The 19,572-nt window shown below is 44.2% G+C and overlaps 1 protein-coding gene across 6 annotated transcripts in view; it reads left to right on the forward strand.

The window, feature by feature from the left end:
* The first annotated feature begins 865 nt into the window (after positions 1-865).
* Positions 866-19,572, forward strand: part of nrap (nebulin-related anchoring protein) — a 95,640-nt gene continuing 76,933 nt past the window's right edge. For 3 of the 6 annotated variants that reach the window (XM_052478361.1, XM_052478362.1, XM_052478364.1), the window contains exons 1-10: positions 866-1,094; positions 1,564-1,658; positions 2,637-2,718; positions 12,463-12,570; positions 13,361-13,468; positions 13,659-13,754; positions 13,853-13,960; positions 14,181-14,288; positions 17,145-17,252; positions 18,369-18,485. In XM_052478361.1, the coding sequence (XP_052334321.1) occupies positions 1,029-1,094; positions 1,564-1,658; positions 2,637-2,718; positions 12,463-12,570; positions 13,361-13,468; positions 13,659-13,754; positions 13,853-13,960; positions 14,181-14,288; positions 17,145-17,252; positions 18,369-18,485 (996 nt within the window). In that variant the 5' untranslated portion in view covers positions 866-1,028. The remainder of the gene's footprint in view (positions 1,095-1,563; positions 1,659-2,636; positions 2,719-12,462; positions 12,571-13,360; positions 13,469-13,658; positions 13,755-13,852; positions 13,961-14,180; positions 14,289-17,144; positions 17,253-18,368; positions 18,486-19,572) is intronic. The other 3 variants (XM_052478363.1, XM_052478365.1, XM_052478366.1) reach the window with 3 other exon arrangements.

A 19,572-nucleotide genomic window follows, 5' to 3' on the forward strand; every position in this document is an offset into this window, starting at 1 on the left:
TTATTAAAGTGGCCAGTGATTTCAAGTTTATGTATATAGGGCAGCAGCCTCTAAGGTGCTAATGATGGCTTTTAACAGTCTGATGGCCTTGAGATAGAAGCTGTTTCAGTCTCTCTGTCCCAGCTTTGATGCACCTGTACTGACCTCGGCTTCTGGATGATAGCAGGGTGAACAGGCAGTGGATCGGGTGGTTGTTGTCCTTGATGATTTTTTTGGCCGTCCTATGACATCGGTGATACAGCCCAACAGGATGCTCTCAATTGTGCATCTTTAAAAGTTTGTGAGGTTTTTAGGTGCTGAGCCAAATTTCTTCAGCCTCCTGAGGTTGAAGAGCCGCTGTTGTGCCTTCTTCACCACACTGTCTGTGTGGGTGGACCATTTCAGTTTGTCAGTGATGAGCACGCCGAGGAAGCTTTCCACCTTCTCCACTGCGGTCTCATCGATATGGAGAGGGGGGTGCTCCAGGCCTGGACTCGGGCATGGCTAACCATGGAGATCCTTCCAATCTTCACAGAGTTAGGTAAATGTGCTTTTAGTTTAAAGTTGGTGGAGTTTGTGCCTCTAGGGAAATTCAAGCGGATGTTTGAGGGCCTTTTTACTGTTTTGCTTTTTGTGTTTTGTGTCTGCTTTTCATGTATTGTGTAATTGATGTGTATATAGATACTGTATATACAGTATAGTGTAATTGTTGTTTTTTGATGTATTCATGCAGGGCTCATCTGCGAAAGAGACTGTGGTCCCAGCATGACTCCCTGATTAAATGAAGGTTAAATAAAAAATACATTTAAAAGGGGGTGGGTCCTCCTGGGTCCTGGTGTCTTGTAACAGACAGGGTTGATCTGTCTGTCACAATCGAGAGCTAAGTTTATCATTGCCAGAGGCACTACAACCAGAGACTGTCTAGGAGATCCTGCCTCTCTTTACTGCTGCCTGGGCTTTTGCTCTCTCTTGGGGCTAATATTCACTTCACTCAAGCTACCTTTGAGTTTTTTCCCTGAGTACTTTGGGTAAGGAGAAAGGTTACGAAGATGCAGTCCTGCGCCAGGTGTGGGTTTGTGGTGTACCCAGCGGAGAAGATCAATTGTATTGATCAGGTAAGACAGAGTTATTCCCATACTTTACCTCTAGTTGGATTTCAACTCTATATCTGACATGGTATTGTTGTCTTCCCATAACCATGTGTGTGAGGTGTATAATTTTGTTTCAAACTAGACTTGTTTAAGACTACCAAGAATCACTCTGTGGCCCTGATTTCGCCTTCTAAAAGGTTAAGGCAAAGAATGAATTTAACATATTCATCATCTGACTGGTATTGCTCCTTCATAGTTCATACTGTCAAAGTGGCATGGTTTGCGTATTCAAGGACAGTTGAGCAACATTTTGAGCAAGTATATGTTTAAAATCGCAGTCTCTTGGTCTATGATGTCAGACATCCATTTAGGTCAATTCAAAGCACTCTTCACTGTGTTTCTTTACAATAACTTAGATTGGAGTCATAATTCCTAGATCAGAACCCAGGATTTTATGTGTGTGACACACTTGTGTTTTTTCCCCTTTTCTCAGAACTGGCACAAAGCATGCTTTCACTGTGACGTCTGTAAAATGGTGCTCACAGCCAAGAACTTCGTTAGCCACAAGAAGCGGCCATACTGCTCTGTGTAAGTAGAAAGGTGTTATTTCACTTTTTTACTGAGGTTTCTTACACTGTTTAGGGAATTTATAGGGATAGTTCCCTCCAAAATCAAAGTTTGTTACGCGTTTTCAGACCTCAACAGTGGTCTATGAGTTCACATCCCTCGCCATCGGTGTAGATAAAGCCCTTTGCCTCAATCCCAAATGAATGGGGAAATTAGGCACTGAATGAAATGAGGAAGCTGTTTGGATGATAGTACTTTAAAGTACTATGATTGTTGTCATTTGAGTCATTCCACCAAAAAAAAAAAACGTTTGAATTCAAACATTCTGTCATAAAGAGCACATGTTCAACTTTATATAATACAAAATTTGGCCTGTCTCTCTATGGGTAAAGGGGTTGACATATGCTTGAACAACTCAGTTTTCCACCACAAAACACCAGGTAGCCCAAAAAGTATAGAACCAGCTCACCTGCTTTTACATTATGATTTGACTATTTATTCAATGCATCCTTTGAAAAAATATTTTAATAGGAATAGTTTCACCATATTAAAATAAGAGTGCAGTTCACGTACCAGGGTGGACCTTAAAATGAGGGACAGACATATGTGAATCACTAATCACATGAAATAAATAATCGTCTTCAGAAATGACTTTCTCAAAACAACAAAAATAACTAGGGCTTTACAATGATGTTGAGAAATCTTGTGGTTAATCTTGTGCCACAATTCTTTATTCATATAAAACATTGGATTTATTGAATTCTCCATGTGATCTATTTTAAAGGGCACTTCATTTAATGTGACAGGCTTTTAAAATGTAATATTGGTGCACGAGTATGCAAAAGGCAGTAATTTTGTTGAGTGACCCATTCAGCATCTTTAGCGTTCTAGTCCCATGTCACTGGAATTGTATTTGTAAATGGCTACGAGTATGGACTAAACCAAAAGTGAGATTTTTAAAATGGGTTGATGATGACCTCTCACCTCTAATCCCCCCAGACACAATCCAAGAAACAATACGTTCACCAGTGTCTATGAGACCCCCATCAATGCCAAGAAGCAAGCCATTGCCAGCAGTAAGGTGAGTCAGCAATGATGTCACACCAACATGCAGCAAAAGTCCCAGTTACTGGTTCTAGATGTATCAGGAATCAAGAAGTTATTTTTTTAGACTTCGCATGCAGGACCTTGTATTCTACTTCAACATGGCTATTGAACTTGACATGTGTGTGTCATTATTCTAGAATAGCGGTTTGAAACAGCCCCCCCACCCTCCACTCAAGTGACAGTGGAACTTAGGTATGCTGGGCTTGAAATGACTCAATGACTCTCACCGCACATTTCACATGAGTTAGTCATTCACTGTAGTCGTCGCGCATGGTATTGTGGAAGTATGACTACATGAGTACACTGGAGTACACACAGCATTTGGCATTGTGAATAATGGTATTCATTCTGATTGTTACGGCTCACGAGTTGATACATAGATAAGACATAAATAGACACCATGGAGGATGTTGGTTGGGTAATGTAATGGAAGTGTAAAGGACGTCACACTGATGGCTTGTTGTAATTTTGAAAAAACTGCTGTCCAGTAATGAAGCTAATTTCAATGTCTTGTATTCCTATACTTGACCGAAACCAGAGACAGCAGTATGCTGATTAGTTTATTTTTGTTGTTTTTTTATTTTTATAGTTGATACATTGTAACCTGTATTCTTGCAGTGAAGGAAGAAATATGTTTTTGACCTACTGGTATCCCTGTATTTGATTTATTTAGTAGGGCTCAATGATCCTAAACAGTCGTTTTCATAGAATTGAGAACGTTAACCTGCATTATGCTGTTCTAATACAGAAGGGGTTTCTCATTTATACTGGTCTTTTTGTTCCAGAATATAACAACCAGTTACTAAAAAGAGCGACATGTAGCCACTGCATTTTACCTGCTGTGGAACTTTCAAAGTGTGGAGGCTGCAAATAGTGTGTTCACATGGAGCCACTGCATTTGACCTGCTGTGGAACTTTCAAAGTGTGGAGGCTGCAAATAGTGTGTTCACATGGAGCCACTGTATTTTACCTGCTGTGGAACTTTCAGAGTGTGGAGGCTGCAAATAGTGTGTTCACATGTAGCCACTGCATTTTACCTGCTGTGGAACTTTCAAAGTGTGGAGGCTGCAAATAGTGTGTTCACATGGAGCCACTGCATTTTACCTGCTGTGGAACTTTCAAAGTGTGGAGGCTGCAAATAGTGTGTTCACATGGAGCCAACATGATCTAGGCAAATAAACTGTACATTTATTATGCTTGTCAACGAGAAATGCAGTTTTCCCCTCTTTATGAAAGAAAGAGAGTCGTAAGACATAAACTGAACAAGTTCCACAGACACAGTGACTAACAGAAATGGAATGTGTCCCTGAACAAAGTAAGCATTTCACTGTTGTATTCTGCGCACGTGAGAAATAAACTTTGATTTGATTTCGGAGAGCTTTGGGCCCATGTTGACAGCATAGGTTTGGAATGGTGTGCATGACTATCTATTTCTGTGGCTGTGACAGAGACACGGCACCCCTTGCTGCCCTAGTTTATGTTTCAGGAGGTTAAAATTATACCTTCAGGAAAACAGCCTCTCCTCGCCTCCTCTCCACCCCCCCAGCACTCCACCTGTCCCTGTCTGTCTGCATGTTTGGTCTGAATGTCTGTCTGGCACTCAGTCTCCCTTCAGCTTTTTTTGCCTTTGTTAGTCATAGAATATTGCCATGGCTAACATTCCTGCTAGCAAGACTACATTGAGTAAAATAAACTCTGCAAAAAAAGAAACGTCCTCTCACTGCCAACTGCGTTTATTTTGAGCAAACTTAACATGTGTAAATATTTGTATGAACATAACAAGATTCAACAACTGAGTCATAAACTGAACGAGTTCCACAGACATAGTCACTAACAGAAATGGAATAATGTGTTCCTGAACAAAGGGAAGGGGGGGGGGGTCAAAATCCAAAGTAACAGTCAGTATCTGGTGTGGCCACCAGCTGAATTAAGTACTGCAGTGCATGTCCTCCCCATGGACTGCACCAGATTTGCCAGTTCCTGCTGTGAGATGTTACCCCACTCTTCCACCAAGGCACCTGCAAGTTCCCTGACATTTTTGGGGGGAATGACCCTAGCCCTCACCCTTTGATCCAACAGGTCCCAGACGTGCTCAATGGGATTGAGATCCGGGCTCTTCGCTGGCCATGGCTGAACACGGACATCCCTGTCTTGCAGGAAATCATGCACAGAACGAGCAGTATGGCTGGTGGCATTGTCATGCTGGAGGGTCATGTCAGGATGAGCCTGCAGGAAGGGTACCACATGAGGGAGGAGGATGTCTTCCCTGTAATGCACAGCGTTGAGATTGCCTGCAATGACAACAAGCTCAGTCCGATGATGCTGTGACACACCGCCCCAGACCATGACGGACCCTCCACCTCCAAATCGAACCCGCTCCAGAGAACAGGCCTCGGTGTAACGCTCATTCCTTTGACAATAAAAGCAAATCCGACGATCACCCCTGGTGAGACAAAACCACGACTCGTCAGTGAATAGCACTTTTTGCCAGTCCTGTCTGGTCCAGCGACAGTGGGTTTTTGCACATGGGCGACCTTGTTGCCAGTGATGTCTGGTGAGGATCTGCCTTATAACAGGCTTTACAAGCCCTCAGTCCAGCCTCTCTCAGCCTATTGCGGACAGTCTGAGCACTGATGGAGTGATTGATTCCTGGTGTAACTCGGGCAGTTGTTGCCATCCTGTATCTGTCCCACAGAGGTGATGTTCGGATGTACCGATCCTGTGCAGGTGTTGTTACACGTGGTCTGCCACTGCGAGGACAATCAGCTGTCCGTCCTGTCTCCCTGTAGCGCTGTCTTAGGTGTCTCACAGTACTCACAGACTAGCTCGGTGCTTTCTGTGGTGGTGGGGCGAGCCAGCAGAAAATACGGAGCGTCGCGCCGTGATTGGCTCAGGGTTCACTCATGGGGACACTACTTCACCGCCAAGTCTAAGGGTAAAGCTAGAAAATTCAAGCCCCTTGGGTGCTGCCATTGAGTTAAATGTGACCGACCGGCTCAAATCGGTCTTATGTAGCAAAATTTGAAATTGTGTTTTTTACATTGGATAAAAGTAGAGAGAGCTACAAAAATGTATATCATACACTACAGTTGAGGAACAATGGGAAAGTAATTTTGCTTTGAAAGTTGAAACTTGTAAACTCACTTTTGAGAAAATGGCATTTTAATGTTTTGGTACTACTATTGGAGCACCCTTTTTGTCTACACCAATTCAGCATCGTTCACACACTCTTAAGCTTTAGCCCCACCCATCTCTTTAAGGGTCGATCTGAAACTGTGCTCGGGAAAACAACCTCTCCCTCAACGTGATCAAGACAAAGGAGATAATCATGGACTACAGTAAAAGGAGGGCCGAACACGCCCCCATTCTCATCAACGGGGCTGTAATGGAGCCGGTTGAGAGCGTCAAGTTCCTTGGTGTCCACATCACCAACAAACTAACATGGTCTAAACACAACAAGACAGTCTTGAAGAGGGCACGACAAAGCTCAGGAGACTGAAAAGATTTTGCATAGGTCCTCAAATCCTCAAAAAATTCTACAGCTGCACCATCGAGAGTGTACTGGTTGCATCACCACCTGGTATGGCAACTGCTCGGCCTCCAACCGCAAGGCAGTACAGAGGGTAGTACATCACTGGGGCCAAGCTTCCTGCCATCCAGGACCTCTATACCAGTCAGTGTCAGAGGAAGGCCCTAAAAATAGCCAAAGACTCCAGCCACCCTAGTCATAGACTGTTCTCTCTTCTACTGCATGGCAAGCAGTACCAGAGTGTACCAGGCTTCTTAACAGCTTCTATCCCCAAGCCACAGCTAATCAAATAGCTTCTTAACAGCTTCTACCCCCAAGCCACAGCTAATCAAATGGCTTCCGGAACTATTTGCAGCACGCATATATTTTTACATTTTTGTTACTCTCTGTTTATTATCTATGCATAGTCACTTCACCTCTACCTACATATTACCTCAATTACCTCGACTAACCGGTGCCCCCGCACATTGACTCTGTACTGGTACCCCCTGTATATAGCCTTGCTACTGTTATTTCATTGTTGCTCCTTAATATTTTGTTATTTTTCTATTTTCTATTTTCTATTTTGTATATTCTATTATCGATTGTATCACGTTTCAGGTGTGACCCAGATGCAGACAGTGTCAAAGAAACAAAAGTTTATTTCTAAAACAGGGGCAGGCAAACGACAGGTCAAAGGCAGGCTAGGGGTCAGTAATCCAGAGAGGGTGCAAAGGGTCCAGAACACCAGGCAGTCTCAGGGCAGGCAGGGGTCAATAATCCAGTTAGGTGAGGTAAGATACCAAACAGCAGGCAGGCTCAGGGTCAGAGCAGGCAGAATGGTCAAAACCGGGAAGGACTAGAAAACAGGAGCAAGAAATAGGCATGAGCAGGGGAACAAATACTGGTAGGTTTCACGAACCAAACGAACTGGCAACAGACAAACAGAGAACACAGGTAGAAATACACAGGGGATAATGCGGAAGATGGCCGGCACCTGGAGGGGGGTGGAGACAAGCACAAAGACAGGTGAAACAGATCAGGGTGTGACACATAGCATCTACTGTTATGCAGATGAATGAGGACCCAAAAGCGACTTGGCGAAAACAGAGTCTTTATTCCAGTAAAGGATAAGAGCACTACTCCTGGACAATCAGAGCAGAAAACAAAACATAAAAACTAAAATCCACTCGTAGTGACGAGGACAGACTGGAGACTCGACCATTAACTGTAGGTTGCCTCGGGAAGGCACCGACCGTAGCGGACTCAGACACCTGCTCACACGCAGCATCTGAAGGAGACAAGACATGACAGGGCGAGACAAAGACACAGCACAGCGAACATCATACAAGGATCCGACAAGGACAGAAGCGGAAAACAAGGGGAGAAATAGGACTCTAATCAGAGGACAGAATAGGGGACAGGTGTGAAAAGACTAAATGAGTGAGTTAGGAGAATGAGGAACAGCTGGGAGCAGGAACGGAACATAGAGAGAAGAGAGAGAGGGGGGGGAGAGAAAGGGATAGAAAAGGGAACAAACCTAATAAGACCAGCAGGGGGAAACGAACAGAAGGGAAAGCATAATGACAAGACAATATAAGACAAAACATGACAGTACCCCCACTCACCGAGCGCCTCCAGGCGCACTCGAGGAGGAATCCTGGCGGCAACGGAGGAAATCATCAATCAGCGAACGGTCCAGCACGTCCCGAGATGGAACCCAACTCCTCTCCTCAGGACCGTAACCCTCCCAATCCACTAAGTACTGGTGACCACGTCCCCGAGAACGCATGTCCATGATCCCACGTACCTTGTAAATAGGTGCGCCCTCGACAAGGACGGGGGGAGGGAAGACGAACGGGGGTGCGAAGAAAGGGCTTGACACAGGAGACATGGAAGACAGGATGGACGCGACGAAGATGTCGCGGAAGAAGCAGTCGCACAGCGACAGGATTGACGACCTGGGAGACACGGAACGGACCAATGAACCGCGGAGTCAACTTACGAAGCTGTCGTAAGGGGAAGGTTACAGTGGAAAGCCACAACAATACCTAGGACTCTTAATCCTACGTTTATTGGCGGCTCACAGTCTGCGCCCTGTAACGGCAAAGTGCAGACCTCACCCTCCTCCAGGTGCGCTCACAACGTTGGACAAACGCCTGAGCGGAGGGAACGCTGGACTCGGCGAGCTGGGACGAGAACAGAGGAGGCTGGTAACCCAGACTACTCTGAAACGGAGATAACCCGGTAGCAGACGAAGGAAGCGAGTTGTGAGCGTATTCTGCCCAGGGAGCTGTTCTGCCCAAGACGCAGGGTTTCTAAAAGAAAGGCTGCGTAGTATGCGACCAATCGTCTGATTGGCCCTTTCTGCTTGACCGTTAGACTGGGGATGAAAACCGGAAGAGAGACTGACGGAAGCACCAATCAAACGACAGAACTCCCTCCAAAACTGTGACGTGAATTGCGGACCTCTGTCTGAAACGGCGTCTAACGGGAGGCCATGAATTCTGAACACATTCTCGATGATGATTTGTGCCGTCTCCTTAGCGGAAGGAAGCTTAGCGGGGGAATGAAATGTGCCGCCTTAGAGAACCTATCGACAACTGTAAGAATCACAGTCTTCCCCGCAGACGAAGGCAGACCGGTAATGAAGTCTAAGGCGATGTGAGACCATGGTCGAGAAGGAATGGGAAGCGGTCTGAGACGACCGGCAGGAGGAGAGTTACCTGACTTAGTCTGCGCGCAGTCCGAACAAGCAGCCACGAAACGGCGCGTGTCACGCTCCTGAGTAGGCCACCAAAAGCGCTGGCGAATAGAAGCAAGAGTACCTCGAACGCCGGGATGGCCAGCTAACTTGGCAGAGTGAGCCCACTGAAGAACAGCCAGACGAGTAGAAACAGGAACGAAAAGAAGGTTACTAGGACAAGCGCGCGCAGTGTGAGTGAGTGCTTGCTTAACCTGTCTCTCAATTCCCCAGACTGTCAACCCGACAACACGCCCATAAGGAAGAATCCCCTCGGGATCAGTAGAAGCCACAGAAGAACTAAAGAGACGGGATAAGGCATCAGGCTTGGTGTTCTTACTACCCGGGCGATAAGAAATCACAAACTCGAAACGAGCGAAAAACAACGCCCAACGAGCTTGACGTGCATTAAGTCGTTTGGCAGAACGGATGTACTCAAGGTTCTTATGGTCAGTCCAAACGACAAAAGGAACGGTCGCCCCCTCCAACCACTGTCGCCATTCGCCTAGGCTAAGCGGATGGCGAGCAGTTCATGTTACCCACATCATAGTTGCGTTCCGATGGTGACAGGCGATGAGAAAAATAAGCGCAAGGATGAACCTTATCGTCAGACTGGAAGCGCTGGGATAGAATGGCTCCCACGCCCACCTCAGAAGCGTCAACCTCGACAATGAATTGTTTAGTGACGTCAGGAGCGGACGTAAAACGCTTCTTGAGGAGATCAAAAGCTCCCTGTGCGGAACCGGACCACTTAAAGCACGTCTTGACAGAAGTAAGAGCTGTGAGAGGAGCAGCAACTTGACCGAAATTACGAATGAAACGCCGATAGAAATTAGCGAAACCTAGAAAGCGCTGCAACTCGACACGTGACCTTGGAACGGGCCAATCACTGACAGCCTGGACCTTAGCGGGATCCATCTGAATGCCTTCAGCGGAAATAACAGAACCGAGAAAAGTGACGGAGGAGACATGAAAGGCGCACTTCTCAGCCTTCACGTAGAGACAATTCTCTAAAAGGCGCTGGAGTACACGTCGAACGTGCTGAACATGAATCTCGGTGACGGTGAAAAAATCAGGATGTCGTCAAGGTAGACAAAAACAAAGATGTTCAGCATGTCTCTCAGTACATCATTAACTAATGCCTGAAAACAGCTGGAGCATTAGCGAGGCCAAACGGCAGAACCCGGTACTCAAAATGCCCTAACGGAGTGTTAAACGCCGTCTTCCACTCGTCTCCCTCTCTGATGCGCACGAGATGGTAAGCATTACGAAGGTCCAACTTAGTAAAGAACCTGGCTCCCTGCAGAATCTCGAAGGCTGATGACATAAGGGGAAGCGGATAACGATTCTTAACCGTTATGTCATTCAGCCCTCGATAATCACGCAGGGGCGCAGAGTACCGTCCTTCTTCTTAACAAAAAAAACCCCGCCCGGCAGGAGAGGAAGAAGGCACTACGGTACCGGCGTCAAGAGAAACAGACAAATAATCCTCGAGAGCCTTACGTTCGGGAGCCGACAGAGAGTATAGTCTACCCCGAGGGGAGTGGTCCCCGGAAGGAGATCAATACTACAATCATACGACCGGTGAGGAGGAAGGGAGTTGGCTCTGGACCGACTGAAGACCGTGCGCAGATCATGATATTCCTCCGGTACTCCTGTCAAATCACCAGGTTCCTCCTGAGAAGAGGGGACAGAAGAAACAGGAGGGATAGCAGACATTAAACACTTCACATGACAAGAAACGTTCCAGGATAGGATAGAATTACTAGACCAATTAATAGAAGGATTATGACATACTAGCCAGGGATGACCCAAAACAACAGGTGTAAAAGGTGAACGAAAAATCAAAAAGGAAATAGTCTCACTGTGGTTACCAGATACTGTGAGGGTTAAAGGTAGTGTCTCATATCTGATACTGGGGAGATGACTACCATCTAAGGCGAACATAGGCGTGGGCTTCCCTAACTGTCTGAGAGGAATGTCATGTTTCCGAGCCCATGCTTCGTCCATAAAACAACCCTCAGCCCCAGAGTCTATCAAGGCACTGCATGAAGCAGCCGAACCGGTCCAGCGTAGATGGACCGACATAGTAGTACAGGATCTAGATGAAGAGACCTGAGTAGTAGCGCCACCAGTAGCCCTCCGCTTACTGATGAGCTCTCTTTTACTGGACATGAATTGACAAAATGTCCAGCAATACCGCAATAGAGGCACAGGCGGTTGGTGATCCTCCGTTCCCTCTCCTTAGTCGAGATGTGAATACCTCCCAGCTGCATGGGCTCAGTCTCTGAGCCGGAGGAAGGAGATGGTTGCGATGCGGAGAGGGGAAACACCGTTAACGCGAGCTCTCTTTCTTGAGTATGTGTTGGGTTGGAGAGAGAACACAATATCACACTGGGTGAGAAAAAGAGCGGCACTCAGTGGGCTGCCCGGAGTAACAAGGTGGGTTATTAACCCTAGGTTCCGGAGACTCGGCAGACCAGGAAGTAGCAGGTGGCACGAGACGAAGACTCTGGAACTGTCCAGAGAGGTCGGAAACCTGAGCGGCCAGGGTCTCAACGGCATGACGAGCAGCAGACAATTCCTGCTCGTGTCTGCCGAGCATGGCTCCCTGGATCTCGACGGCAGTGTTACGAGAATCCGTGTCGCTGGGTCCATTCTTGGTCGGATCCTTCTGTTATGCAGATGAATGAGGACCCAAAAGCGACTTGGCGAAAACAGAGTCTTTATTCCAGTAAAGGATAAGAGCACTACTCCTGGACAATCAGAGCAGAAAACAAAACATAAAAACTAAAATCCACTCGTAGTGACGAGGACAGACTGGAGACTCGACCATTAACTGTAGGTTGCCTCGGGAAGGCACCGACCGTAGCGACTCAGACACCTGCTCACACGCAGCATCTGAAGGAGACAAGACATGACAGGGCGAGACAAAGACACAGCACAGCGAACATCATACAAGGATCCGACAAGGACAGAAGCGGAAAACAAGGGGAGAAATAGGGACTCTAATCAGAGGACAGAATAGGGGACAGGTGTGAAAAGACTAAATGAGTGAGTTAGGAGAATGAGGAACAGCTGGGAGCAGGAACGGAACATAGAGAGAAGAGAGAGAGGGAGGGGGAGAGAAAGGGATAGAAAAAGGGAACAAACCTAATAAGACCAGCAGGGGGAAACGAACAGAAGGGAAAGCATAATGACAAGACAATATAAGACAAAACATGACATCTACATGAATGTACAAGTGTTCAGAAACATATTATATTCTTACTTACGATAAAATTGACTCCCAAGACAGTATTCACCATTCGGTTCCTATTGGGCAAAACAAAACACAACCAAAACAAACTGCTTTTGGAACCACTACCTGAACAGTTAGCTAACTAACTCATTGGTCCTGCTTTCTGGAACCACCCCCAATATAATGAGAGTCCTTAGTTGATTCTGTGTGCATTGTGATTCAACAGCAGGACTATCAGGCTAAGTTTGAGGAGCAGCAGACCTACTCGTACTCAGGCACCATCACCAACCAGGAGATTGTGAGCGTGACACAGGCCCAAAAGACCATCAGTGATGTGAGTATCTTCCTTATTTGTATAACAAACACAAGGTTGGACCAAGTCTGAAGAGTAGATATAAAAAAAAGTGATTCATTTTGAATTGAATTTCAAAAAGGAACATAGGGAAACATAACACAAAAACACATATGATAAAACACATAACAGAACAAAGTACTTTTGATGTACATTAAATTGTCTAAAATGGCCCACGTGATTACTAAAAATGGAGTACAACTGCATTTGCCTTCCTATTAAACAAACAGATTTTGCAATACAATGCAGCTACAGATGTACAGGTAGGTGCTAAATATAGATGAGTACAATATGTATTCGATCGTAAGTGGAGTACAAAAGGGGACATGAAGAAAAATGGACACAATTTACCTCTGTGGCTGACGCCTACCATATTCTACATGCTAAGACTGGAGGCTCCCTGGCCAGTGATGTAAGCACAGAACAACCAACCAACATGAAAACAACCCCCAGACAAACCTACACATACCTTTATCATAGTTATATATATACACACACACACACACACACACACACACACACACACACACACACACACACACACACACACACACACACACACACACACACACACACACACACACACACACACACACACACACACACACACACACACACACACCCTGTCAAATTTGCCAATTTCAAATGGTTCAAAATTACACAGAAAACACGTAGTTATGGCATAGGCATGGTTCCTGTACTTGTTATTCAGTAGTGGTCTGACCGTGTTTGTGTCATAAAGTTTGGGGGCATACTTTCTCCTTGATGACAGGTCAAATACACTGAGGAATATGAGCAGAGTAAAGGAAAAGGCAGCTTATCCACCATGATCACACCAGGATACCAGATTTCCAAGAAACCAAATACCTTGCCCAGCAGCGTAAGTGCAGCTCCCTCTATAGGGGCAGAACAGTACTTCGGGAGGCCGGTAGTGTTACCATAAAATAACCAGTTGATTTCAGCTCATGACATTAGCTGTAATTATTATACATTTTATTATTACAGTGTTATAGCGTGTTATGAGGGGGGGGCAAATAATATGTTAACATTTTTGTTTCTCTGTTATTCAGGCGGAGTACAATAAAGGAGTTGAGAACGTGTCAAAATATTCCTCCATAGCCAAAACCCCTGAAGTGCTTCTGGCCAAAAGCCAAGGACAGATCAATGTATTTATTACAAACCCTACTCAATCTGATTTATGCTTTCCTCCAAATGCAATTATGTCACTTTTCGTGTGTCCATGACGTAGTATTTTCCCTCCCAGTATGTCTACACTGAAGAGTATGAACAGCAGTTGGGTAAAGGCAGTTTCCCCGCCCATCTCACTCCTGGCTACCAAGTTTCAAAGAAAGCCACAGAGATGGCCAGTGGTGTGAGTAGAGGACACACACACACACACACACACACACACACACACACACACACACACACACACACACACACACACACACACACACACACACACACACACACACACACACACACACACACACACACACAGAAAGATGCTCACACAAACTGATGCTCACACATGCAAATGCAGAGTCATACGCATACAGTACACTAATGTTGACACTGTGATCATATCTTAGGTGAAGTACCGTCAGATGTATGAGCAGGAGATGAAGGGAAAGGCCACCTCAGATGCTGGGGCAGCAGAATTCTCTTCTGCCAGAGAAAATGCTGGGAACTTCAGCCAGGTGAAAACGCCAACATAGAATACATTGCAAGTTGGGGGGATTTTTCACACCTAGCCGAGCTATTAGACTATTATCCTTTTGTAAATTGATATATTTGTAGGGGTTGATGCATTTTTTGTTAGGGCAAATCTGGTCTGTGATATTGAGTTAGAAATGTAAAACCTTAGAGAGAAAAATATATATCTGTTCTTAATTCATGGCGTGGTTTCTTTTTAGCCAAATGTTGAATAGAGATGCAGACGTATTAATTAGTACATGGAGGATAAGCGGAATAATATACTGTCTGTACTCATAAAAAAAAAATTTGGCTAAATAAATGGATATTATTTGTTGGGTAACCGATTGGCTCTCGGAACTAATTAATAGGAGGCTTCTATCTTCAATATAATCATTAATTCAGAGGGTTAAACCCATAGGTGTTAGGCCTGCAGTAAATTAAAATAGATTACCAGGTTCAGTTTTCATTAGGTTATAATAATTCATGCCTTCTGAGAATGTTATGAAGTCCAAAAGTTATGGGTGGAGTTCGAAATATGGCTGTCAGAAGTATTACAATGTCAACCTTTAAATGCTTCATTATCAAAATATTGAATGTGCGTGTGGGCGACAGAGAAAAACAAAATGGTGCAGTTTGAGGCAATGTGGCAGAAAGTGATGCGGGCGTTGGAGATGGAGATGGGCGTGTGAGCAGGTGTGAGCAGGTGGATCTGGACAGGTGTGATGTAGTTGTCGTTTGTATATGTATGTTTTGTATTGTCTAAAAATATGAAATAAATTCCTACAAAAAAATAGGGAAAATGTAAAGCTTGCAACACACATCTGATTATTCATTATGAATAGGATTTATTTCATTTACATTCGTCATTGTAACCACAATGTCACAAATAATTGGTCACACACAACATGAGCAGATTAACTTGGTCCAAACAATAGAAACATTTCTTGATTTTGATCCAAAGCCACGAATGAGTGAGTCACTCAACTTTATGCTGACAAATCCTTGCTGGACTCTTTCATTCCGTTTTTTTCTTCACATCAGCAAATAAGGACTCTGCGTTTCAGAAACTCACTTTACATAGAGGGGCTATCACTCTTTCACACTTTGGTTAAAAAAAAGCCAGTTTGTTATTTAGAATTATTTCTTTCTGTTTTTAGAGGGAGAGAAACCAAAAGCCCACCGTGCCTATTTTTGGAAGACCGTCAGTCGACGTGTCAAGTGTAATTGCACCATTGTATATACAAGTTCTAAGTTCTCTCTCAACTCCTGAACCACCTGCCAGCTATTTTTATTTTGCTGTTGCCTGATGCAGGGCTCTAGTGCCAGAGAAGAGAGACTCTCGGACTGAAACATTCACACCTCCATTAACTTACAAAAATATAGTCAGGATAGTGCCACAGTCTACACTATCGATAGATCAGCGTTCTAACTCCCCCTTGTGATAGAGTGGTGCAATGACAGAATGAATGACGCAATTTACCACAATCTGCCCCAAATGGTCGCGGCATAAACTCAAAACTTTTAAAGGAAAAACCACTGTACATCCAATCCTCGCAGATCAGCATGCTGAGTGGAATTTGATTTTGTATTGCCATTGCTACTTCCCCTCACATTTTTCCCCAGCAGGGGATCGATAAGGCCATACAATTATTATTAACAGATTTCTTTCTTTTTTTTAAAGTGAGGCGAGCGAGCAAATTGTATATATATTTTTAAGTAGACAGACCCTCTTGTTAAAAATACTATAGCCTCCTTAGTTCAACACCTAGGGACCTAACCAAGAGATTTTAGCCTCTTGGCGAGGATGTTCAGCCAATATCTGAGAGGAAGTTATGTATCTGTTAACTGGAAGCTTAAGTACATTATTTTTTCTATAATAATGCAATTTTTCAATACAACTTCAACATTTTTCGGATGTATTTTTTTTTCTTTCTGAGAAAGTGAAGAGGGAGACCTGTGAAACGTTCAATTAAATTTGAAATGCGTAATTGATTATAGGGCCGCAAGTTCAATTCTACTGGTAGTGGTTTCATTGATAAATAAAACTACTAAAGTATCTTATCTCCAAAGAGGACTGATAGTTATTTAACTTTACAATGCCTCTCAGAAAGACAACAACCCACAACACTCTTCCAGAGTGGTATAAATTGGTCTGGCTCCAAACTTAAGTGGAAAAGTAGTTTTTTCCAACACAAATTGTCCTTACAATGAGTAGCTAATATCTTATATCTTCACAGACATGGTTGTTGTACTGTTTGAGATTCTATTAATGCCTTAGAGATGCCTAATTCTTTAAACTTCCAGTTGTTTTCACTTTCCAACCAAGCTTCCCCTATATCCGATCGTCTTTTTTTATTTAATCAATATTCTTCGGATTGTAGTTGTCACTATTTGATATGATTGTAATGTATGCAAAAGTAGGTGCAACCCATCGGCTCTGAAGTGGGTGAAACAGAGCCATACCTGGATAATGCTGGTACCTAGCTAGACAGAACATTTTCTCTTGCCTGCCAAAAAGATCGCTATGCACATAATGCTTCGGGATTAGGTTTACGCATTGGTGTCGGTATGTCAGACAGTGACATGAGTTTAGAATACTAGGTGAGTTTGACGGTAGTGTGTGCGTGTATTTATACCCTTATATCATTTGCTGAATTGCTGTAGCACTGTACATATTATATGATAACAAATAGGGTGTGCAGACATTTCCATCCCAACACAACAACACTCAGTTCAACTAATCAAGGTCTTATGAATCAAATGTGTTTGTTAGCCCAGAACAAAAGTCTGCCATACTCTCCCTGTTCCCATTCTATCTATAGTATCAACTGTGTGCTGATGTGTGTTCCTCCTTGCAGATTGCCTACACTGAAGAGTACGAGCAGCAGAGAGGGAAGGGCAGTTTCCCAGCCATGATCACTCCTGCCTACCAGCTTGCCAAGAAGGCCCAGGCCCACGCCAGTGATGTGAGTAGTGTCCCTGCTGAACAAGTATGCTCCTCCCCTTTAGGGGTGTCTGTTGCACAAAGTGGTATTGTGGGTGGATTAATTAGGATAAACTCCTCTGCTTTAGGGGTGTCTGTTGCACAAAGTGGTATTGTGGCTGGATTTATTGAGGTTAAACTCCTCTGCTTTAGGGGTGTCTGTTGCACAAAGTGGTATTGTGGGTGGATTTATTGAGGTTTAACTCCTCTGCTTTAGGGGTATCGACTGCACAATGTTGTATTGTGAGTGAATTTATTGGGGTGAAAAGTTGTATTGTGTATACAACGTTGTATACAACTTTGTGCAGTAGACACCCCTAAAGCGGAGGATCATATGTTAGGGTATGTGGATTAATTGATTTTCAATAAGGAAACACAATTGACAGACAGTCTGATATCTGTCTCATTTTGGAGCTGTATAGTCACTATGGATTGGACAATATATTGAGGAATCTAGTAAAGAGAGAGGATAGTTTAAAGGGATCCCTCCTTCTATTCTTGAAAGTAATCACTTATATGCCATGACTGTATTTGTGAAAACTATATGTACTTCGGTGGTTCTGTGATTACTTCAATGAAGGGAGAAAGGAAAGATGCATTTCAAACACATTTTCCAAATAGGTCCAGGGATTCTCAAAACTCACAATAAGTAGGTATTTCACTGCAAGGTCTACCTACACCTGTTGTATTCAGCATTTCACTGCAAGGTCTACTACACCTGTTGTATTCGGCGCATGTGACAAATACAATTTGATTTGATCACATTCATCCGTCACCTTGTCTGGTGTTGCCGGGTGGAATTTCAGGTCATGGTCACAGGGATAAGTAGCGTTCCCCATGACTCTCACCAAGAATCCTGTGCTGTCATGTTCCAAACTCTCCACAGACCAAATTAGACTGTGTGTGTGTGTGTGATTGAGAGAGCATGTGCACATGTGTGTGTTTCGCAGTTGTGTGTGCCTGTGTGATTGTGTACAGCATGTATGAAGATGCACTCATAGACAAGTTATGTAATCTGACAGATGGGAATGTGTGACCGAGGATTCTTCAGCTATTTTTTAATCTTTCTCTGCTTCTCTTTCCATTTTGAACCCCCCAGCTGAAATACAAGAAGGACCTGAGTAAGATGAAGGGCTCATCCCACTTCCACAACCTGACCAGTGAGGACAACCTGGCCCTGAAGAGCGCCCGCAAAATCAACAAGATCGTCAGCGAGGTGAGATAGACCTGAGAAATGAGAACAAAAAATGGGGGCAAAAAAGTTGGAAAGGTAGTGAGCAGAGGAGGGACCAAGTCATTTTTTTAACAAGTAAGTTTCAAGTCTAACCACTCAAGTCCCAAACTTTGAGATTCGAGTCCTAAACAAGTCATCATGTGCTCTTCACCAAATGTAATATAATTTCATATTTTAACAAGAGTAATAGTTAGTGTATTACGTTTACGCAAATCATGAATGCTTTAAAATATATATATTTCTTACTTTCCAAATAAACATTATATTTCCATGAGAAAGTCCCCCGCTATGGGGCGCAATCGGGCGATGTAGGCTTGTACACAATCGCCCAACCTTCTCTCTCACACACACACACTCTCTCTGTGTGTGTGGTTACAGTAGGCGAACGTATGTCAGTGGTTTTAGGAACAGCAGTAACATCAACCAGTTGTAGCTCAATCTTGGGTGCAATGATCACGCTCCCGCACTGACTGACTGTGTGGAGGCTTGTTGACTTAATGTTACGTTAGCCTACACGCTACGCTCGCAAAGTTATATATAGCTGTCGGCTATATTAGCCACGACTTACTGTTCTTTGTGAAGCTTCAAATGTCGAACAAAGTTGGAAGTTGTTGCGCCTCCGTCTGTCATTTTCTTCCCGCATCTTTTGCAAGTTGCAATCGGTTTTTGTTGAGTACAGCGTAGTCTTTATATCTGAAAATAATAATTTTGGGTATCATCTTTCCAAGGGCTCCGTCTGAATTCACCCACCGACATTCCACTGCACCGCCACGCGCAACCTTTTCTCAGCTGGCACAATTTGATTGGCTGCTGTCCGATTCAAACTGTAATCCGTTAAATGAAGAGCTGATGAGCTGCACACTTTTTTTTATTAGCATAATTTTTTATATCTGGGCTTGGGGAGGGTATCAAGTCAGGTCGAGTCAAAAGGCTCAAGTCCAAGTTAAGTCACGAGTCATTGGTGTTAAAGTCAAAGTCGAGTTGCAAGTCATCATATTTGTGACTTGAGTCTGACTCGAGTCCAAGTCATGTGACTCTAGTCCACACCTCTGGTTGTGGGTATATAAAT

This window comes from Oncorhynchus keta, chromosome 24 (genome assembly GCF_023373465.1).
Source record: "Oncorhynchus keta strain PuntledgeMale-10-30-2019 chromosome 24, Oket_V2, whole genome shotgun sequence".
Taxonomy (NCBI): Eukaryota; Metazoa; Chordata; class Actinopteri; order Salmoniformes; family Salmonidae; genus Oncorhynchus; species Oncorhynchus keta.